This window comes from Uloborus diversus, chromosome 5 (assembly GCF_026930045.1).
Source record: "Uloborus diversus isolate 005 chromosome 5, Udiv.v.3.1, whole genome shotgun sequence".
Lineage (NCBI taxonomy): Eukaryota > Metazoa > Arthropoda > Arachnida > Araneae > Uloboridae > Uloborus > Uloborus diversus.
Genome location: NC_072735.1, coordinates 160,103,016 through 160,128,053, shown reverse-complemented (window position 1 = coordinate 160,128,053; position 25,038 = coordinate 160,103,016). Strand labels below are relative to the sequence as shown.

At 31.4% G+C, this 25,038-nt stretch overlaps 1 protein-coding gene across 1 annotated transcript; it reads left to right on the top strand.

Moving 5' to 3' along the window:
- The first annotated feature begins 3,646 nt into the window (after positions 1–3,646).
- Positions 3,647–20,040, top strand: LOC129222604 (AP-3 complex subunit sigma-2-like). Its single transcript, XM_054857120.1, has 6 exons — positions 3,647–3,774; positions 4,425–4,516; positions 9,206–9,317; positions 11,357–11,428; positions 12,660–12,767; positions 19,921–20,040. The coding sequence occupies exons 1-6, from the start codon at positions 3,706–3,708 to the stop codon at positions 20,038–20,040; spliced, it is 573 nt and encodes a 190-aa protein (XP_054713095.1). The 5' UTR covers positions 3,647–3,705.
- The last annotated feature ends 4,998 nt before the right edge of the window (positions 20,041–25,038 follow it).

Genomic DNA, 25,038 nt, shown 5'->3' with positions numbered 1-25,038 from the left:
AGCCGTGGAGGATTCAATAAGTATGGTCAAAAGACCAAAAAATTAAACTACAAACTAAAAAGAGGGTGTTTAAGCTCCAGTATATGCACGACAGAATATCATATTGGGCTAAACGCACCACATGGTAAACTATATACAATAAACAAGAACTTAAACCTAAAATTAAGATCTTAAATAAATCTTAAAATTAATTCTAACTATCAAATTTCAACGCAAATGAAGCAGAATCACGGAGGAGACGATTACATTTGAGGCAGTGAGAAGCAAAGGGTTGCAAGTGGCAAAATTAAAAATTTGGAGATAACCAGTACACATAGTAGATGAACCCCTTCTCTGTCTTGGGGCAAGAGATAGTACTAGTAGCCATGGTAGGTGCTGCTGTATAGCATGATTTAGAAAACAAAATCAATGAAAGCCTACCTAGGCTATACGCGTTTTACTCAAAACTCGAAAATGTCCACTTACATCTCTTTGCTTCTCACTGCCTCATATGAGCCAAGGACGAATTTTACACAAAATGCATTTGAAATTTATACATGTCTTGTAATGTAACTTTTCGATACACCGTGATGGAGTACTCTTTAACTAGTAGAACAAATAGATAAATAACAATCCATTTGGTATCATTTTTGAACTGTTTCACCACTGGAAGTCATGTTTGAATTAGGCAGTGATAAAGGAGTCCGCTGTTATAATGCCATAAGCCTTATAAATGCAACTTTTACATAATTATAAGTTTTTATATAGCTTTATCACTGTATTGCTTTTTTTAAAAATAGCGATAGGGGGTAAAAATGATTAAATAATTTATTTATTATTTTACATACGAAGTTATTCAAGGAAAAATATTTTTGTATTTCCACAAAAGAGTAATTCACAACTTGTTGCAACATTGCTTTAAAAAAATTAATTAAAAATAACTTCAATAAAACAAATATTTTCAATTATTTATTTTTCAGTATTTTAATATACTACTATGAAGAAATTCGCAAGAAAAAAATAACAATATTCAACTACAAAAGAGCAACATATCGCAATAATGCAAGAAATAATTTTCAATCCAATAAAAAATTTAGTAGGTTATTTGTTTTTGTTTCTTACTTGAAATTAATTGAATATTACTTTTCTTGGCTTATCCTGACTTTAAGCTGACATTTTACTGTAGTTCAAAAGAGGACAGATTATCTTCTTTAAACTCTATCTTAATAATTTTATGTGCAACACATTTTAAATTTTCGCAATCTGTACAGTTAAATATTAATTATTACAAGAGCTAATTTTTATAAAGGACGCACGTCCCCCCAACTCTGGTATATAGTATACATCTGAGCAACAGTTAATAGAAAAACAGAAACCTAATGTGCTTGAGATCAAAACTCTTTCTGTTAACCTTAAAAAAAAACACATCTTAAAAATGTTAAATATTATATGTTTTCAGTGCGCTTCTGTTCAGGTTATTTTCATTTACAGTACAACTTCATTTTTCCGAACTAGCGGGGACCAAAAGCAATCCAGATAACGAAAATCCGGGTAATTTGTAAAAAACATTCGTAAATAAACAGACTTATCTTTTATAACAGCAAAAAACGCTGTAACAAAATTATACAGGACTGTTACTCGCAAACACTTAATCATTTATAGTTCAGCTGCTGTGGTGTAGGAATGACACTCCAAATATGCCATGTTGTTTATTAGATGACTATAATTTATTCCACGTCCTATGCAAGAGTTGTGTATTTAATCAAAATAAAGAGAAAATATTTGGTACATTGACAGTTTCGTTCCAGATATCATAATTTAGAATTATATCATTTCAGTGAATGTATTTTTTTAAGTTTAAAAATTTGATCTGGATAAGCCAGAGATCTTGATAAACGGGGGCAAGATAAACGAGGTTTTACTGTAATTATAAATATGCATCAAAAGTACCAAAGAAAAATTCAAGTTTAGAGCCGTAAAAAATAGCTGATTTCTGACACATTGATTGACGTTGATGATTTAAGCATTTTTAAAATATTGTGTGGGTGGAAAAAATATATTGAAACTAAGTCGAAAATTTATCGTTTTAGTTCAATTTACCCTCAAAATAACCCTAGTATTTTCTAAAGAAAAATTGGCAGCCTCTCGAACTTTAAATTGAATCTCCATTATTATAGTGTGAGATTTTTTTTCCAAGAATGAGAAAAACTATAAAATTCAACGACATTGTATTACATCATTCAAATATATAAACAATGCCTTACCTACTCTCCTAACGTCTTTGGCATTTAACCATGATGATAAATAAGATGAAGATTGTTGGGGGCATCTTTTTCGTGGTCTTTCGCTCTCTTTCTGAATTCAGCTTCAAATAGTTTTTTCGACATATCTTACAATTGATTTAAAACTATACAAGATGAGCAAAAAATATCCTGAGAACGGAGTAAAAAGCAGAAAAAAAGTTCGTGGTACGAGCTAGAGAAGATACTCTTTAGAGAATGGTTCTGTTGGATAAAGATAGTATAGTGGCTCCAATTCTTAAGCCATGGGCTACGGCCATCGGCCAAGGGAACAGTGTAACGATTTTCCCTTAGGCCCTTGGGGTGGGGTAGACAGTTCTCGTCATTGTAAAAGCTGAGAGGAAGACATCATGTAGACAGCTTTATGACGTTTAATTGTAGAAAAAGGACATTTGAGCATTTCCACTGTTTTATATTGGTGTGTATTTCCCTCAGCTTAGCTCCCATAATCCTCCTCCGAGAGGAAAATTCTTAAATAAGATATAACAAGTACTGGAAGAGAAAACTCTCAACTCTGAGAAAACAGATTCATGCTATTTACTGCGCCCTCCTACTATCTCTCTCTCTGTCCATCCTTCCCACTCTTTATCCACATTAAACCATGCAAACTTTCTGCCAGAGCCTGCACAGCGTATTTTTTTTTTTTTTTTGGGGGGGGGGGGTGGCTTTTATTAGCTTGTCCTTTTTAAAAAAAATAAATTTAAGCATTTATTTAGTCAGTTTAGCGCCCCTAAAATCTGGCGCCCGGGGCAGGAGCCCCGTCTGCCCCCCTCTAGTTACGTCCCTGAGGGCCCCCTCCCCCCAAAAAAAGACTTTGGTAGACTTGAAAAGTCTACCAAACTGAAAAGTCTACCGAACTGACAAAGGGCCTGCTTTAACCCTGGACTGCCCTGAATTGAATTGGGAAAGAGAGCAGGAAGTCCTAATTAAAGGTCTAAATTTGAAGTATGTCTTGAAGCTAATGAGAACTAGAACTGCTTTTTCTGTATTTCTGCAAAATATTATAAATTTTGAACAGTAGCAAAATTAAGAATAAAAAAAACTTTGTTATTTTCCTTTTCTGACATTAGGAATTTAAAAAAAAACCTTCTGTTTTACGGTACAAAACATTTCGGGTTTCGGGGGGGGCCCGAGCCCGTCCCCCCCCCTCTGGATACGGCCCTGCTTTGCTTTGATTAGAGTGTCGTTTGCTGCTGAACTGGGGGTTACTAGTGACGTCATAACCCCAACCTGACTAACGGTAGACTTTCCGAACGCGCGCAGACATAGTTGCTTCGGAGTCTTCACTAAGCTGTGTGGTTCTCAAAAATATTTTGTTTATCATTTTGGAATGTTTACATGGCAATAGCTATTTAAATGACTTGGGCATGACAGAATTTCGAATATTTTTTATGCAAATAAGTATATTATTATAATATTTTTAAAGATGATTAAGGCAATTCTAGTTTTCAACAATCATGGAAAGCCTAGACTTTCAAAATTTTATCAGTACTATGTAAGTGGTTGATGTTACTAATAAACTTTGTGACATTCATTTCTTACCAGATGTTTCGTGATTGCATGTAGAATTTTTTTGTGTCTGGTATACTTTCTTTTTGATAAAACTACTTCAAATTGAAATTGATTTTGTAAACCTGCCTTCGTGAACAATAGCATTCCTGGAACAACTAGAAATTCCGAATTGTTCAAACACATTAGTTTGGACAGTTTCACCTTTTGGACAATTTTTTATACACAGTCCTGTACTTTAGTTATGAATGTGACAAAAAAATTCAAATTTTAATGATTATTTTCACTGCCAAACTTCCACTTCAAAGAACTAAACTTTTTGCCATGTTTTTTTCCACTAATTTATTACTATTTATGCTTATCAAATATTTCGTTTCCTTGAAATAGATGTTAAAATATATACTATTTAATTGAATGAAAGTGATGTTTGTCATACAAAATATTTTGATATTTGTTTTGTTAAATTTATTAGTAGTTCGTTTTAAAATTTCATTTATAAAAAAAATACTAAGAGAATGAGTGACCAATCTTATAACTTTGCATGGATATTTTTTCTTGACATGGTTTATTATAATGGAACTAGATTCGTAAAATAAAGTTGGTTATTTGCATTAAGGTGTTCATATTGATTTTTAGCCAGAAGACATGCAACAACAGATAATTAGAGAAACATTCCAGCTAGTGAGCAAAAGAGATGATAATGTATGTAATTTCTTAGAAGGTGGAAGGTGAGTTGTTTATTTCTGCATATTAGGACTATTGACACTTTCCCATTTTTTAACCTTTACAATTATTTTTCACTATTTTTTTTTCTTTTTATCGCTATTGTTTAGTCAAAGTTGCTTGAAAACGGCATTAGAACCTCTCAATAAAGGACACAAGGGGACTGAATATGTGCTCCCTTCTTCGGAGATATTCGAGTGATGTACGCTGTGTGCTAATACAGTTTATGATAAACATAAACTATTAAAATCCAAGGTTAAATATTGAAAATGTTTCACATGCATTAAATGCAATAAAAAATTATTTAAATTTCTAAATTTATTACTTTAATTGTTAAAATTTAAACAGAAACTTGGTATTCGCAACATTTTGTAGCCTACAGAAAGTTTTATGAATTAATTCATTACATGAATTTGATTCATGTCTTGTAATTTACAATGTTAATTACAATCAGTGTTCACATTTCAAGTTTTATACACAAAGCTTGTAAGTTGCTGTGCTCTTTACATCGGCCCCGAACCTGCTTGAATAAATTGCTCAAAGGGCAAAACATGGAAGTTTCACCAAGAATTTTACAATTCAACTTATTTCATTCATATATATATATATATATATAAAGTCAAACTTTTATCAATTATTTTTTAGAGAGAAAGTAAAACTTAAATTTCAGTATTTCTTATGCACTTATGCATTTTTTTTTTTTTTTGAGCAATCACGATTGCTTATTGTTCTCATTTGATGATCCTTGGCATTGTGGTTCCTTTTTCAGCTTGGACCAGGAGCCTCTGCAGCACCATCGCCCACCGGCTCCTCTTGTTTTGAGCACTGTCCGCTTCTCATGTTCAGTGGCGTCCATGTCCTACATGCACGCACGTTCACACACAGACACGCCGTTACACATGTACGCACAACATGCCGAAGTGTATACCATACTGGTCTACGCACACACACAAGCCTACAACTTGCACGCGAACGTGCGCCTGCTCATTCACACACAACCATACAAACATAACTGCCCAGGAGGAGGGGCAGGCTTGGGGGGACAGGAGCCGTTTCTAGAAACAATAACTCCAATGAGTAGGGTCCTGTCGTGATTGCGAAAAAACATAATTTCAATTCAAAATTTCAGAATTCAAATTAATTTTTTTTTGTTTTAATTTTTATCTCATCTCTTAATCAGAGGCAAATAGACGGAGGTCCCTGTGCAAAGGGACTGGGACCAGAAGGAATGTCTCTTAAATAGAGGTGTCCCTTAAAGGAGGTTCTACTGTACTTATATGGTGATACTATATATAATTTATCTTTGCAATGAACTTTTGAACAAAACAAGACTAAAAATTCCATTGCAATGGAAAAAAATCAACCAGAAATTTAGCTGTTAAAAGTAAAGTTAATTGCCAAATAAAAAAACAAGCTGTTAAAGATAAACTCATTAAAATAATTCTACTTAAAAATGCTCCATTAACATGTAAAATAATTAGCCAACTAAATATATAGAGTCATAAATAACCATTTAAATCTCCATTAAAATTAGAAAAAGAGGAGGAAAGATGCCAACAATATTACCGTAATTTTAAAAGTTATTATGAAGGCAGAAAATAAACAAGTTTCCAAGCCAAGTGGTGACCCATAATGGAAAAGCATCAGATTCTTTTGATTTTATTATTCTTATTTTCTAGGAAAAGTTTAGCAGTATATTACATGGCATGCAACAGGGGTGCCTACCTAGGGGTGGATGGCGCAGGCTGTGACATTGAAATTTTTAGGGGGTTTTGAGGGGTTTTTCACGTTGTTTTGGATGGGACTCTTGCTTTGGGGGTCTTCATGATATTTAGAGGGGTGTACACCCCTGCATGCAGTATAGTTTAGAAACTAATCGAGTATCCATTCTCTCTTTGTACTTGTAATATAGATAGGCCAAAATATTTTAAAGTTTAATGAGTGGACACTGGACAGTTACTCTAATGTGGTTTTGGCGAGTTTTCAGACACATTGGTGCCACAGCTTGCCATTCTTAAAGTTCCATTAAAATGTGAAACTTCCCAAAAATAATCAAATGAGACCACAAAAAAGTACTAAAAGCTCCATTAAATTTTAAAGTATTCATCCAAGTAAGTAAAACAATCATTAAATTACATTAACAGTTGCTTTTAAATGCAAAATAGCCCACATTTCTATTCTCTATCACTTATCTTACCAAGGAAACTGAGTGGATCAGTGAGCTCTTTTAAGTGGACCAGTGACATTGACTGCCAGTTTCTTGTATCTTACTAGAGGACTTTCAACTTTTTTTTTTCTTCTGATGCTATCTGTATACAAAAAGTTATCTACTGATCCTTAAAATTGTGTATAAATAGTTTTTATTCTTATTAAGATTAGAGTTGGCAAGGTTTTGGATACTACGGTAAAATTCCTGGTTTTTACCATCCTGTCCAAAACTCAGAAAGTGTTCAAAATTATATTTTTAGAAAAATTGTATTTTGTGAGAAATATCAACAACAGAATAAAATATATCAAAGTTTTATATTAAACATTTATTCAATGTGAACATTCAACTTATTATTATGCAGCTGATTTTAATCTAGTTACATAGAAGTTGAATTTGTATGCATGAGTTTATTTATTTATTCATTTTTTTGATAATAGTTACCAAATTTCCCTATGTTCATGCAATGAAATGTAAGGAATTTCCTTATGCATGCTAATGAAAGCAGGCTTGGCAAGGTTTTTATTGTTCTGTTCAAAACCCTTGTGTTCAAAACTGTCCAAAAGTGTCCAAAACTATTTTTTGAGAAACTATATTTTGTGAGAAAATATCAAAAACAGAACAAAATGTCAAATTGTTTGTTTGTTTTTTGGTATATTTATTTAATGTGAACATTCAAGTATTAATTTTTATGTAACTTATTTATGCAGTTGATTTTAATCTAGTTACATAGAAATTAAATTCATCATTAAAAATTTCAGTTTGTATGCATAAGTTTTTTCCCCCTCATAAACCAAATTTTTCATCTATGCATGTGTGCAAAGGAAAGTGTTCAAAATGTAGTACAATAATTGAAAGAACAACACAAGTTTCAAAATATAAGTGTTTAATCATCAATTTCTTGTTCTTTAATCTATGATTGAAAAAAATAATTTTTGTTAAAACGTCATGTGAAATTTATTTGCAAAAACCATCAAAAAAAAATTAAGCTTTTTTTTGCACCTAAATATTGCACATTTAATAACATTCCTTTGAGTCATAAATGAAGCTGAAATAGTTGTTTTGGTAGTGTTGGGAATTTCCTTTCATAACATAAGTTTTCATAATCATTTTTTGTTTCATAAGTTTTTATGTAATAGAGTTATTGGCAATTTTTTTAAAGTAAAATAGTTTTTAAATGAACAGTTTGGAGATTAGTACTATTAAATATTCATTAATTAAACCTCATTAATATCTATATTTATGAACTACGAATATTGCAGAATACAAATTGATTAGATTACTCTCCTTTAGCTTTAGCATACTTTTAGACAAGTTTAAGACAGTTTTGGACAGTAAAAACCACCTGTCCTGTCCTAAACCAGTTTCGGACAGTCCAAAACCCAACTCTGTTTAAGATCTATATTTGTTGACTTATATTCTACAATTGGGAAGTTATTTTGTTTTGTTTTAGCAATTGAAAATCTACATTTCTTCATCTACTGATGCATTTGTCCATGTCTGACATGGGTGAAAGTTACCTGCAAATTTGCATGTGCCCATATTTCTCACTGGCATTCTTGAATCTCCTGTTATTTCATTTCTAATGAACTTCTTTAATTTTGTTTAAGTAAAAATAGATGGGTTAGATTATTATTGAACTTATTTACTGTAGATGACACTTCTACTTTGCATTTTTCTTGCAAAAAGTAGATCTTTGTCGTGGAAAAGGCAATATATTCACTTTTAATACCAAACTAAATTTTTAACAATACTTATGCTTGTAAGTATGAGAGTTTGATTTCAAAAATAAAATTTGAAATTCATAATAAACATGCAATGAATTTGTTTTCACAGTTTGTTTAAGTACATTTTTTTATACAAACCCAAAGTTTAGAATAATTTACCCTCCGGCTCCAAACTTCCTTGTCATCCCCCCTTCCCCCTTGAACTGAAATTGCAAAAAATAACTTACACACTACCTGTTGATTCATTTTCTGTCCAGAAAAAAGTCATTTTTTTGCTATTTTTTCCAGAAAAACAAATTGTGCTTTAAGCGGTTTAAGCATTACTAATGGAATCAGGGAGAGTTTCAAACATATCTTAGATATGTGTGCAAAACTTTCATGTTTTGAAAATGGAAATGGGCATTGAAAACTTCGTAGTAAACAGATTCAGCCACCTAAAACATTCATAAAACTTTTACGTTTTTACTTCAATTTATCTGTCTCATGTGTAGGAATGTATTAGTCATTTTATCTTCATTAATGATATTAGTGAGGCATTTTAATTTTATTCATTTAAGCAGTTGTATGTTTTCTTAAACTGTTAAATGTTTTTTTACTTATCTTTTAGTATATTTTTCAAATACATGACTCAAAAATATAATGATTAACCTTTTATAATGTTTCATTTGCAATCCATGGTTTTCCATTTTATATTGTCAGTTTTTTTAAATGGTTTATAAGCATATTTGACCTGGAACTTATTCATATGTTTTCCATTTCAGTTTAATTGGTGGATCGGATTATAAACTTATATATCGACACTATGCTACTCTGTATTTTGTATTTTGTGTGGATTCCTCAGAAAGTGAACTTGGAATATTAGATTTAATTCAGGTACTATATTCTTTTTAACTTCATATTAATATGAATTTAGCACTCCTGTTTTCCAACCTGTCGGATTTGTACGTTTGAATTATATGAAGGAAACTTTTTCACATTATAGCTGCATCTTTTTCTTGCTTCCTGTTGTTTAGTTTGCTTCTGTGCATTTGTATTTAATGTAATTTATTTCAGCATCATCACAAAAAACACATTAAAAAATTCTTGTTAAGAATCAGCATAATTTTTTTGGTGTTGTAAAAGCTATTACTTCTAAAGCTATCTCAAAGATCTTTTACTGCTGCTTTATTATTAGTAGTACAGTAAAATCCTGGTACAACCAACTTCAAGAGACTACAAATTTTGCTCACTGAAACAGATATTTCCTTGTGTTGGTGTTAGCAGCTATATAATTCGTTGCTATTTTATATTTGTTGTGAGGCTATAAGCACAAGATGAGAAGAACTGTTGCATTTTGACTACCTGTTATTTTCATAAACTTTGTTGCTAAGACTCAGCAGAGTTCTTTTGGTGTTTGTAAAAGGTAATGCTTCTGAAACTAGCTTAATGATGTTTTAATCGTGCGTTATTATTAATAGTATAGCAAAATCCTGAAAAAACGAACTTACTGAACCACATATTTTGTTCCTTGTAGCAGGAATTTTGGTGTAATTACAATTAAAACAGGACTGAACATTTATTTTGTTGAAACGGTACTTAAGTTATTTTACATTTTTATTTATTTCTTTTTTATGTGGTAATTATTTTTGTTCTTGTTTAAAGGTTTATTTGATTGATTTTGTTTCTGAGGCAGTTTGTGATGCTCTTTCAATCCTGATTTTTTTATTTTTTTTTTAATTTCCAATTTGTTTTATACTTAAGTTGTCTCTTTTTTAAAAAAATATTTTATTTCTCAGTTAAAGTGAAAATTAAGTGCAGTAAGTAGCAAGTAAAAGTCTTTCATTGTGTAGCTCAACAATTTTCAAATTTCAACTACTCTTTTGGTTGACTTCGGGTAAAACGTTCTCCAAAACAGTTCTCCTTATATCTTGGCTTTTGCAAGTCTCCCACATGCTGAGGAATCAGCTCTGTCTGGTTAATCATTCAGGATTTAACTTACATTCCATATATTTAACTTGTAAGGTAACAATTTCTGGGCCAGTTGGACCCCTCCAAGGCGTCCCCCCCCCCTCCCATAGAGTCTACGGGCACACAGATTGCAGTGGTGTTGTAGAGGGGTTCTCAGGGGAACGGCATCGCCTTAAAATTTTAACTGAGGTGTTCCCTCTTTTTAAATCAGTCTTGAATTTCCATAAAACTTGTTTTAGATTTTGCTACTGTTCCTCCACTTAGGCCTGTTATTAAGGTTAGGAAGTCATTCAGTCTCATATACATATGGATTGGAGGGTCACCTTAAATGACCAAATATTGCCTAATGCTGCATTTTGCAAACTTATATGTTTGAAAATGTCATCCATTAGGGCCCAAAAATTGCACTTTCACCCCCCTTCCAATCATGACTCTCTCCCAAACTAGGAGCTGGATCTGGCTGTGGGGTCAGTTGCATCCCCCCCCCCCCTCACATTTCTGGTTTTGAAAAATTAATACTCTTACACATAAGTGGATGTGGTTTTTGTTGTTTTCCAATAAAATTTGCATTGAGTACATAATTAACCCTTTCCTCCCTAACTCCTGTTGGAAAATCAGAATGACAGGCCTGCCTGCCTCCATCATTTTTCCACAACTGCACTGCTGCATAAAAGTATTATGTTCAAGTGTTTGTGTATTTAAAAAAAAAAAAAAAAGTTTATTGTTAAGTGAGGTTTGTGCAGCCTGCAATATAGTTTTAATCTTGTTTTTTAACTGTGCTGAAATATCTCAGGATTAAATATTTTTAAATATATGCAAAAAAAGAAAAGGAAAATAATAAAAATTCTCGTTTTTTTAAAATTTTGGTAGTATAGTATTTTTTGTTTACAATTCAATCTGGTTTATCATCAAGACATTATAAAGAATACATTTTCATATTTTGCTTCTTTTAACTTTCATTGCAGGTTTTCGTAGAAACATTAGATAAATGTTTTGAAAATGTATGTGAATTGGATTTAATTTTCCATGTTGACAAGGTAATTCTTTTATTCATAAACTGTACTATTTTTAATGTATAGTTTAATTTCTGTACTAAATTTTCGGAAATTTATTGATATCTCTTTGCTCATTGCAGTCTGTATTCTATAGATATGAAAATCTATTATTTTCGTATTAATAGAATACAAAGACAAGCAGAGCCAGATTAAGGTATGGGCACATGGGGCACGGCCCAGGGCACCAATTTGGGGGCACTAATTATGTAGGTAAAGCTTATGTTGGACTCATTGCGTATCGCACTTTTGCTTTTTCTAACAGTTATATCATAAATAATTTTAATATTTGTAGCTTAAAGCAACACGCAAAGCTTGAAAACATCTTACACCCAAACCTCTTTTTATGCGGTAGATAGGGACCGCATGAAAAAATCGCATTAAAAAAAATTGTTCGAAACTTAACCAGTGGCATTAAAAAGTTGTTTTCGCAACACTGTTAAAAATTATTTTTTTACGCGATGTATGGGGACAGCATAAAGAAAGTCTCGCATAGAAAATAACCCAAAAGCTTAAAAAATTGTAATATTTATACGAAATCAAAATAAACCAAGTGGATAATTTTTGAGAAGTACTCAGACATAATTTCTCGAGTAAGGAAGATTTTGGGAGGTGACAGTGACTTTCGATCGGGGTGCCTATGTCGTCACTTGAAGATATGACCCCACACTTGTTTTAAAAATATTTTCATCAATTAAATTCCGATGTTGATTGAAATTTTTATATACCCCACAAATAAAAAAAATTGCATAAAAAATACCCCGTAAAAAGAGGTTTGAGTATAATGGATAATTTTTGTATGCTTTATCATTTCTTTTATAATGTATTGTATATTATATTATATTGTAATAAAAGGAACTGCTAAATTTAGCACGTGGCTGTGTTAACGCAAAGTATCAAAATATCTTCACTGTAGAATAAGCAGACGGGAGTGGAGGCACCAAATAAATTTCGTTCCCAGTGAATTCAAAAATCATAGTCGGGCTTTGAAAGACAAGAAAAAATTTATTATTTCTTTCGATTTACAAAAGTTCTTCAAATGTTTAAAATCTTTCAAATGTTTGATGAATTCTTATTTTCTTATGGATTAATGTTTGTTTTACTCTTTTTTCTTCTCTTTTATATTGTTCCACGATTTTCTAGTTTATGAAATATCTGAAGAATTTACTGAAGTTAACTGTTTTCATTGTAAACCTTTTTTGCCTTTTTCTTGTAGGTACATTATATACTTAATGAATTAGTCATGGGTGGCATGGTTTTAGAAACAAATATGACGGAAATTATAACTAGGGTAGAAGAGCAAAACAAACTAGAAAAACAAGAGGTGAGTTTTACTGACTTCTGTCACAAAAAAGAAATTTTGTTTCCAAAAGAAATATTTACTGTTGTTTAAATAAAGTTTAAAAGTTGTATTTTTAACTGCTTATTGCAAATTTTAGTAAGAAGGGAACAGTGCAGACTTGTTTTTCCAAAAGTAAAATTTTGAACATGTTTCTTATGGATAAATATGTTACGGCCAACGCCCAGATCGACCAGTTCGCGAATTGGCCAGCCAATTCGCAAACTGCCCAACATTGCTGAGAATTTACTGGCCAAAGCCTGATATTTTCTTGATTTCAGGCTTTGACTGAAAGTGGCACCCTGCAATACAGTAGAACCCCAATTATCCGAGCTTCGATAAACCGAGGTTTCTGTTAACCGAGCTGATAATGAAGTCTTTTTTTTCCCTTTGTCTAAGTACGTGAGCCCTAAAAAAAACGAGGTGTTTTATTTCTTTGCCTGTGCTTCCTGCTGTTCTATCTCAAAAACTAACTTCCAAGAAACATAAGAAAGACCCATATTTAGAGCAGATGAGAGATACTGACGACACCAATAGAAATTTTGTTGCTGAAAAAATTGCTTGATCAAGCAGCTATTGACAGAAATTCAGGACTTGTGCAAAAAATAAATAAATAAACAAATTTAATGAGGTGTTGAATGTTCAAATTGAAAATAAAATTATTTTCTGGAAATTTTGTTTTTTGAAGGCATGTGTTAATATTTAAATTCACATTGCAAGAACAAACGAGCTGGTGTGTGCATCATATGACTTCCTTTTACAAGTCACCTACTGTGATAAGAACAGGGGACCCTAGGGTGTGATGTGACTTCCTTTTACTCCAATTTAATGTCATTTCCCCATTATTGGCAATTTTTAAGTGATTCAATTGTTTACTCTCTAAATATCACCAACAGTGGCCACATTAAAACCAAATTTGAAAAAAAAAAGAAAAAAAAAATTGCCAAATTTGTCGCCAAGTTGGAGACAAAACTTGGCGACCAAAACACTGGCGATATCTCGTCAAGTGTCCAACAAGTTATTACACATCGTGAGTTTACATTGAAATTAACAATGATTTCCTCCAAAAAGGGGCAAAAGACCCCCTTAGAAACATCCGAATGCAACCAAAAGGGAAGGTGCGCAACTAGACCCTACTAGGAGTCTACGTACCGAATTTCAACTTTCTAGGACATACTGTTTTTGAGTTATGTGAGATACATACGCACAGACGTACGGACGTCACGAGAAAATTCGTTGTAATTAACTCGGAGGTCGTCAAAATGGATATTTCGGGTGTCTGTACGTTCCTAGGCATATATCCACGTGTGATCGGGTCGAAAAAAAATCAACATTCATTCGGGGGTGAGAAAAATGGAAATGAAGGCCGATTTTTGAGTGAAATTTTTTTCGCGAATACAATACTTCCTTTTTTCTAAAAGGAAGTAAAAATCAATTGATGTTTTAAAACTTACAACAAGTTATTTTCCTATTTTAGTTTTTAAACTGTAAAACATCTTTTACACATTCATTTTTACCTTTTAAAAATATTATATTGTGTACTATTATATTTGTGTACTTTTAACTACGTAATACATTTTAAAAACTTACGATCCTGACATGTTTTTATATAAAGTTTCTATTAACCGGGGGGGGGGGGATTCCCGACATCCGAGGCATTAGTGGTCCTAATTAGCTCGGATAACCCAGGTTCTACTGTAATCAAATTGTGTGTTCAAAAGTTATGTTTATACAGACTAAATGACTAAACTTAGACATAAGTAAATTTAACGAAACTGCACTAACAATTGGACTTGTTATGGATGAATTATCTTTTACTTTTTGTTCTTACAAATGTAAGAATCAAGATTTAAAAATAAGTTTTCATATTTAAATTAAAAACTTGTCCAATATTATGCATATAATGAATAACAGCTCTTGTGAAATGAATATTGAAATTATATTTGATGGCACAGTCACTTTTCTTATCCACACCTACTAACAGATGTTTGACACATGGCCTTGGTGTCTTCCTTCACTTTCTCTTTTTCGCATTTTTTGGAGTTTTGTTTCATTCTGTGGAACTTCATTTTCATTAATATTACAAAGACAAATTTTTTTGTTTGTAATCATCAATTTGGTATCTGGCGTCCATTAATGTGGATTTATTTTTAAATGAAATCCTTGTGGGGAAAAGAAAAACAAAAACTTAACTAATCCAGTTAAAGAAATTATTTAGTATCAGTGAAATATCTGTATCAAAGCTCTCACTGCTGCTGTAAATGCAAAAAAGAAAAAGAGAACAGAAAAAATATTTAAAATCATGGGTTATAAGCTTGCAAATAACTTCTTGTGAAATAAGTCAAGTATTTTGAGCAGTAGCATGACAAATTTATGATTTTAGTAAAAATTTATGTACATTTCTTTCTTTTAATCAGTTTATCTAACAAGTTATCAAAAGTCTAGATACCAGAGAGGAAGAGAAAAAAAAAGCTGTTCTTATTTTGACGCTTTAAGATCTTTAATCATAAAAATGTAATAAAAGTAAAAATAAGCCTTATTTTCGGTCATTCTGGTGATTTTAAGTTAATCAATGAAATATAACATGGAAGACAACCTGAAACTCTGAGATAAGCAAAGTAAAGTTTGAGTAAGGAAAGAAGAAAAGAAACTCGCATTGCATTTCCTTAACTGCAATTTATGTTTTCAAAAATAAATTAGTAGGAACATAAAAAGCTGCTTTTGATTCAGTATAAAATTTGCTTAATCACATTTTCTTTCAACCATAAGCATTTTTTTTAAAATTCATTAAGACTTTATGACTAGTCATTTTTCAAGCATGTTTCAGATTTTCAGTAAGTTACCACTCTATATCTAGGGCTATGGCATAAATACATGAAATACACTGCCTGATCAATCATTCCCTAATTCTATATTAGCTACCAGTTTGTTTGGCACTCTTTGCTTCCTTAAGAGGTTTTCCACCTCCAGCTCAGTCATTTCCTAAGCTGAGTGCTAATAAGCACAAAACTGCAGTCCTTGGCTGGAATGACTGAGCTGCTGGTGTATTTCATTGTATGTTTAATATTGTTTATCTTCCATATTCTTAGTTTTTAAAAATGTGAATTACTGAATGTTTTTGTTTTGAAAATGCTAATAAAAATAACTTAGCATACAAAGAGTATTGAAGTGGTATAGTACTTATTTCATATTTGATTAGAATTACCCCTGTAAGTTTTATCTATCGTCATTTGCCATGCTTTAAACAAGGGAATATTTCATGCTCAAAAGTGCATTAAGGAACAAATGGTCCTTCAAGACCTTTGCACTGGGAGCGGCCTGACCAGGATTTTCTCACAAATACTTATGTGTTAGAATATATGAAATACAATTTTTACTTTTCATTGGATCCTTCTGTGTCATTTGCATTAGATTCCAAACATATAATAATTGAATTTCACTATTATTCCCCTTTTGCTTGAAAATACTTTTTCCCTTTTGATCCTCTTTGAATATTTGTATTTGTTTTCTTTGATTGACAAAATATTTTAACAATAAATACATTGTGTTTATGCAACTTGTTTTACTATTTTACTCTCCTAAGAATCTTTTATTTTGTTATTTATTTATTTATTTTATTCATGTTTATTTATTTATTTTATTTAATTTTTGTTTATTAATTTATTTTATTTGATTTTTGTTTATTTCTTTATTTATTTCATTTTTATTTATTTATTTGTTTATTTGTAATATTTTCCTTCATGCCGACATTTAAGTACCCAAATAGGAAATAAGCTGCTTTCGGATTTGATGATGCAAAGTTTGCATAACAATTATTTACTCCATATGAATATTGTTTGCTTTTTTAGCATTGTTCAGGAATTAATGTTAGAGCTGCATGCATCCCTTTAGCCAATTTTATGCGACCCACAAGAAGCATCACCCTTATGTCACAAGATTATGCCTCTTTAATTTCAAATCAAGTCTGAACACTACCTGTTATCAATTATAAGGAATGCAAGTTTGACACTGGTACTAAAATAATTTTTATTAAAGCATTCAAAAACTTTGTATATAATTTCCGTACTATTTTTTTATTTTATTCTGTTTCAATACTTATGTGTTTTTTTCTTTTTAGTTTCCTTTTTTATAATTTTCGAATTTATTTATTTATTTTATTATAGTTATTTTTTTATTTGTATTGAATAAAAAAGAAAAAAAAATGATTTATTTCGAAACAAAATTGTATAAAAAAGAAACTTACATCCAGGATGTGATTCAAAATTTAGTTCAGAAGGTTAGCACAAGTGAATGTTATGCAAGAAATTGAATTTATTGCTGAGGTTCTGCTTATTATGAGAAACTGCTAAGAAATTCTGATTTTTGAAAATAAATGCATAATAATTTCATTAGCATCATTTTGTTTGCTGTTACACTTTTAGACTCTGATACTGTGATTTAAAAACTTTGAAAAATATTTTTAGGGCAAAATTTGCAAAAGAAGTTGATGAAACTTGTGAAATCTCAAAAATCCTAATATTGCTGCTGAAGTATTGCTTCTTTAAATTCATTTTTTATTTTCTCAATTGAGGTTTTTTCTTTTAGTTCAGACCATGGGCGCCCATATGCGAAATTTTAAGGGTAGGGGGGCTCGGTTATTTTCTCCATGGTTTAACAGGATGTTTTCCTCACGGAAACTGATTTTAGTACAGATTAGAGTTATCGAAATTTGAGTTTTAATACCTTATTCTTTAAAGGCTGGAGAAGAAATGTTTTTATATTTTTGCAAAGAATAAAGTACTTAAAAACAAGGAAGTTCTAATTTCTAAAGAGGGGGGTTGAACCCCCACTTGCCTCTCCCCATATCGGCGCCTATGTTTCACGGTTCAGACAATAATAACTGCTATAAAACTATGTCAATGCAAACTGTAACTAAATAACTTTGACAACAAGATTTTACAAAATTTTGGTATAATAAAATAATAGTTTAAAAAACTAAAAAAACACGCTTTTGTAGCAAAATGAACTAAAAAGTGAAAAATAATCTTTGGATAATAGTAGTTGACCAATCACATAATTTTAGTGTAATACAAAAAACTGTGGGGTGCTGTCTATTAACATTTTTGCATGGACAACAAATGGAAGAAATTCAAGACAACTGACAAGAAGCCCCCACGCTTTTTTGTATTACATTAAAATTAAGTGATTGGTCAACTACTGTCATCCAAAGATTATTTTTCACTTTTTAGTTCATTTTGCTACGAAAGTGTGTTTTTTTAGTTTTTAAAATTATTTTATTTTCTTCCTTTTAGTTTAACTTGTTTTACAAAAAAATATTCATTTCAACATTGTTCAAAATCTTTTATATTCATGAAATTTGCCCAAAAAAAGCTGATCCATCTCAGTCATCGATGTATGTGTGCGGAAATCATATCTACATTACTTTGAAAATGTGAGATGCGTTTGAATAAAAGTTTTGTTCAACAATGGTCTCATCAGCAATGAATTTCCAATTGAAGGCTCACCTAAATTTTGGCATGAAATTAGTTAAAAACAATTATATTTCATGTTCTAATTACCTTGGAACATTGGAACAAATTTTGTCTGATGCAGAAAAATTAAAAGTTTTTGTAGATATTTTTAAATAATTTTTGCGAGCATTTTTTAATGTATTTTTTAAAATTTTTCCTTTTTCACATTGTTGGATTTATGCCAAAATATTGATTAAAATTGGAGGAAACTAATAGAATATTGCATTGTCATCGGGTCTGAGGTCGCGTGCCAAATTTCAAAAGAATTCGATCGCAAGAAGTGGGCGAAATTTGAGCTGCAAGATTCCGTTACAAGATACATACATACAGGTGAAGCTAATAAAAGCATGTTAAAAAAATAGAATTTTTCTGCATATAAATTATAATATATGTAGGAAATTCATAAATTAGTATCTCTATTTATACTGAATTACAATAAAATTAATTTTTATGTTTTAATTAGTAGCTATAAATTTAATAGTGATGTATCGTAAGAGTAACTAATAGATGAACATTTCATGTACTTACTGATACTACTTTATTCTGTTGGGCGATTGATCTGAAAATTGCCTAGGAAAATAAACTTATATTTTACTGTATCAATATTTAAGATGTAACTAAATTAAAAAGGGGCGAAGGAATGTTTCAGTGGTACTCTCCCGGTGGAAGACATATGTGGAAACATAATTCAATGGACTAAAATATTGTTCTTCCTCTTTTCTTTTTCCCCCTCATAGAAACTGCAAATTTGCCAATAGCTGCTTTTTTAAATTTTTACTTTTCTTCTTCACCTAATTTTGCTTCAAATGGTTGTGGATAAGTAAGGTGTGGTAAGGTGTGTGGGTAGTAAAAAGAATGCCATTTACAAGTTAAATTTTCTACAAATAAAACGATAAATGTTTAACTGTGATTTCATTTCAAAAAGATTTTTACAATTACGATTAAATGTATCCATTATTTTTTCCTTGAGAATCTTATTTTCCCTTTGATTTCACATGTTATTCACGTTTCAGAGTGTAGAAGTCAGAGGTGCCCATCCCCCTAATAGCAATGATGCACCCTCTGAAATGCTGGGGAGACCCCCCCCCCCCATAACAAGAGCCTCCCTAAAATGAGATTAAAACCCTGTCAATTCTCCCCACCCCCGCCCTAGAAATTTCAATGGCTCAGTCAACGCCATGGCCCTTCTGGTGGAATCCGCTGTAGAAGTCCACTTAATTTGAGTTTTTAGCAATCGAAATTGGTGCTGTCAACAATTTACTCTGGTTCTCAGAACTCTAATTGACATAGTTGTTCAGCAGTTAACTTCTGTGAACTTAACTAAGAAGGTAATAACAGTTGTGTCGCTGGGAGGGTGGAGAGGAGGAGGTCCGCCATGGGTGTCAGCCGTCTGGGGGGTGACACCCAAAGTGGAATTTCAAGTTTTTGAAGCTAAAATGCACTTTTCAGACTACAAATTTGAAAATTTTCCATGGGGGGAGAAACACCACAAATTACCACCCCGGGTGTCACCCATGCTAGGTACGCCACTGTGTAATATCCTCTGATTTTGCATTGTTGGTTAATTTGTCTTCTTTCAAAATGCTCTTTTGACAAATAAGCATACTTTTTTATTTTGTTCATTTTAGGCTGGCCTTTCTGCAGCTCCTGCCAGGGCTGTTTCTGCAGTGAAAAATATGAATATTCCTCAACAAATTAAGGATATGAAATTACCTGATCTTCCTTCCATTAGTACCTTAAAGTTTTAAAAATTATTATTTTACGTATATAATTTGTCAATGTGTATAGCAATAATTTTTGTTTTTAAGTTGTATTATATTTTTGAGATTCTATATGTTTTTCTAACATAATATATCATGACATTTTACGATGCTTTTCTGTATTCCAGTGAAGTTCTGGTGTTCTGAGTCATTAGATCTTTATTTTATGCATATCCGCTTAAGAATTTTGTTTTTCTCTAGTGTAAAATTTGCAATTGTACAATGCTTTTTTTCAATGGTTGACTCAGTTCCTATTGCCTACTGTTTTAGTTTGATGTTTGAAATATTTTTCTATTGGAATTTTAGTGATTCGATGAAGGAATGAACTCTGCATTATTCAATAGATTGTCGTGATAAATCATAACTGTAAATACTGCTTTGTATTAAGTAAAAATTTTCATAATTAACATTGATCTCCAATGTTAATTATGCATCTAATAAGCAGAGTTAAAACAAAAAGGAGTGAAGCAATGTTTCTGAAACTATTGTAGACATTTGTTCTTTTCTTCAGACCTGTTTTTTAAGTTTGTTGGTTATTCAAAATTAATCTTAATTTATTTTAGATAGTTACTGAATCTTTGTATTATTATTACTGTTGTTATTTTGAAAATGAAACTTGCCTGGGAATCAGAAAAATTTCCCTTCTTTGTTCTCCAATTCATTAGATGCACTCATGTGCTTTACCAAATGCAGCAATTTACAAGAGTTTGGACACTTATTTTTTAAAACTATTTATAACTTGTTTTATTTACATTTTTAAAAGCATTGATGCCCTTTTCATATTGTAATTTGTGACTTATCAACTTTTCTAATGGGTATTTAGTTGTCTTTAAAAACGTATTTTATATATTAAAGAAATACATTCATTAATAGCATAATGTACTAAAATTCAATTTTAAAATATATTTATCCTTAAATTTAATACAAAGTTTTTAAGAATTATTAAGATGAGCATATAATAATTCTTAAAAACTTTACACTCCAAAGAAAATGTATTACAATATACTGCCAAGGGAAGGTAAACTGCTGTATCTACAAAAAAGAATTTTTGAGATGTTTGAAGAAACATATTTTTGATTCCCCAAAAAACTAGTAAAATGTTGGAATTTGATGTTCTTTTTGTGCTTCATTTTCAAAGGAAACTCAAAATGCAAGTTGTACAAGCAAAAATAGATAGCAAAATGCTTTTTAAAAAAATAATGAAATGAAATGAAAATTTGCAGATACAGTTGTTTTTCTTTCCCAAGGCAGTATATGTGCAGCTGTGTTTCATTTATGTAAAGAGAAGGTCTTCTTTTTTTTTTCTTTTTTCGAAATATGTCTAGTTTATTTATACTTAAAGAGATATTCTGCGTTGGGCAGTGTCTGCAAAAATGAGTTTTCATGATGTTTGCAAAAATGCGTTCGGGGTTCAATACTAACAAAATGGAAATGTTGGAAATAGATATGTTTTATCTACATTTTTTTTTCAAAGCCAAATAAGCAGCTTGTACAATAAATGGCAAAATTTAAAAAAAAAAATGCAAATACTGCGCTTTACTTTCCCTTGGCAATTCATTTTTGTATTTTCTATGGGATTTGTGTGTTTTAAGAGTTAATATAATTGTTCAAGATCTTTTTATACATTTATAGTGTCATTCAGAATCTTTAGTTTAAAGAAATGTCCTTGATTATTATGCTTCAAAATCTTGAACTGCATTCAGCCCCTCCTTATAAGTTAACACTTTCTTCTCTTTATGAGCACAACAACCTGTTGCAGGTCTTGGCTCCCTCGACTGCTTGCTTCCTCCAACTCAAACGATATGTAGCAACTGGGTGCCAGTTTTTAATATTTAAAGTTTTTAAGTCATTTGCAGTATCATCCTTCCACGTTGTTGGTGGTCTTCCTCTTGTTCGGGATTCTTGAATATGTAAGCTTTGGTCAGGTTATTTTCAGGGCTTCGCCAGATGAAGTTAACATTTATTTAAGTTGTATAATGTTAGTGTGCCTGTAAATACGAGCTCTTCCTGTGTGGTCAGCTTCAATGCATGAAATACTGACTTTTCATTGAGAGTTCATTCAGGACTTAATTACTAACAAAAAAGGATATGAAACCCTTAGAGGGTTCAGGGCCCATTTTCACAAGTAAATAGTCTGAATTTCATTTGATACCTAAAAATTCACATGGAATTAAGAAAATGTGGAGAAGCTAAAATCTTGTAAAATTCCATGCAACTTAAATCTCAAATTTTTTGAATGAATGAATGAAATGTAAGAAAGAAGGGTTCAGAGCAGAGCCAAGCACTGGGACTAGAGGTCTATTGTACTAAACCCAAACAGAAGTCTTAAAACAGACCAGTAGCCGAAGTGAAAATCAGCAAGCACTTAATGGAAATGTCATAAATCTCCCAAGGTTCAAGCAAATTGCAGCCAAGGTGTTCAAACCTGAATTTTTTACATGGTCCTTGTATACATGAAATACACCGCCAGCTCGGTCATTTCCAGCTGAGGACTCACTTTCCTATGCCGGGCTGATGAGTGCTAAGAAGCACGAAACTGCAGTCCTCGGCTGGAAATGACTGAGCTGGCGGTGTGTTTCATGTATTTATGCTTTAGACCTGGCTATTTGGGCGGTAATTTACTGAATATACCATGCCTTGCCTTCAATATTCGAGTTGAACCGAACCATTGTTTCGGTCACTCGTCTGGTCTGCGCTAATTCTATATTAGCTACCAGTTTGTTTGGCACTCTTGGCTTCCTTAAGAGGTTTTCCATCTCCAGCTCAGTCACTTTCCTATGCCAGGCTGATGAGTGCTAAGAAGCATGAAACTGCAGTCCTCGGCTGGAAATGACTGAGCTGGCGGTGTATTTCATGTGTTTCTGCTTTAGCCCTGGCTATTTGGATGGTAATTTACTGAATATATTGTCCTTGTATGAAAATACTTTCTACGACTAGTCATCATTGCCAAGAGGAGGGTGCATTTGTACCCACTGGTTTTTAAAACTAAAATTAAATTAATGAGAAAAAATATATAAAAGTATGTTTAAAAATTACAAAATATCTTACAAAAAAACTTGTTTATGCCATGATATATGAATTGAACATAAATCTCATTTAAATTAGGCTTAATGACCAACGTAATTGAACAAGTCTTTTGCTGCAATATTTAATTTCAGCAATCATAAACTTTTGGTTGAAGTTAAAATTGCAGGTTTAAAAGCTTAGTGAATTACTTGAAGCTAGCGTAAATATAAAATGCTGAAATGATACTTATGACTAATGATAAAGCTTGAAGGAAAAATTGTCTTTATTTGGCAGTCATTTTTCCCCCTTTTGGTAAGAAATTGTTGTTGTTGTTTTATTGTGCGATAAACAAGATGTATAAAATAGTCAATGTGATTAAAACTGATTTTCTCGTTTCCTGATTGTTCCAGGGGTCTGTTCAAAATTTTTTGCAAGTATCTGTTCTTTGTTTTTATTATTTTTTAATTATTTTTGTGAAAATGTATTGAAATTGGAAGAGTGCTTTTTGGGAAGAAGCAGATTAATTGCAAATGTAACATAAAATAAAAACATTGTAGGTGATATTAACCTAGAGTATAAAGCTAATAATGAAAATAAAACAAGCTATTTGAAACTTTTAAATGAAATTGTTTTACTTTTAATATGTTGCAATGCTCTAGCTTTACAACTGCCATTTCCACGAAGGTTTGATTTCAGTTGAAGTGTTTCACATTGGGTTCATTTCTACAACCTCAAATTTTGTGAAGCAACCATTCTTGTGACCTGAAGATGTAGTTAAAACATATTTTTAAATTCATGTAATAATCTTTCATTTTCATGACATAAGAGGTTTTTTTTAAATATTTTTTTATCCCCTTTTTCATTTCAATTTTACTACTGAAACTTCAATTTCCTCAAGTTGTATTATTCAACTAAAATCTAATTCAAGCAAGTGCAAAATTCCTTTTCATAGTACACTTATTTCTCTTACGCAAAAATGGATGACTTATTCTTTTCTAAACTGTAGCAGTTTTTCTGAGTTTTGTATGTCATCCATATTTTAAAGAGCTTATGTAATTTCGTACCATAGTTATTGTCGATTGCATGTCAAAAAACTGATGTGTATATAGATGCCTTTGCAGTGTAACGACTGGCTGTTGTCTATTATATGTGTTTTTTTTTTTTTTTTTCTCAAGTTGGGCAACAAATTTCCCAGATGTGGTGGGGTTTTTTTTTATTCTGTATAATTTGTTTCGTTATTGTGCCTTTTTTATTATTTTCTGTCATGTTAAGCAAGAGTTTATCTACGGATTATTTTTGTGTTTAAGTTTGCTGTGCCAATTGTACATCCTCCCTCCAAGTTGACAATTCTTAATTTCATTACTTAAACAAGTTTGAAAAAAAGATTTCCATGAATAAAAGTACCCACTTTTTAATTTAACAATTTACTTTTATTTTAAGAAACCCTAAATATCCTTTTTGGATAAATGATATTAACTAATAGTAAAATGAGTTATTATTTTTCTTTATGTGTTTCAGTTTGTTGCTTGAATTTTCAATATCGATTGAGACGAACTTATGTCTATAGTATAAATCTTGAACAATAAGTTAGCAATATCTTTGAAATCGCATACTTTTTTGGATTAATCACATTATTTCAAAACTACTTATAACACTTTTTAATATCTACTGTTAAAATTAGGTACATTTTATCAAATGCTCCTGGATTGCAATTTTATTCCAACTAAAGGCTTGTTACTTATTCTGGCGTCTGAGCTGACTGCAAGAGTATTTAATTTTGTTACATTGCTTATTCATTTCAGTGTTGTTCATTTGTGTTGTATTCTGTTTTTGTTTTTACATCCATTGTGTTTCTGTCATGTATTAAGTGGGGTAATTTACTTGTGACTTTTTCTCAGCTACCCGATTCTGACATTGTATATAATTAGTTATATATGTTAGTATTTTTATAACGATTGTGTGACAAAAAGAAAAAAAAAC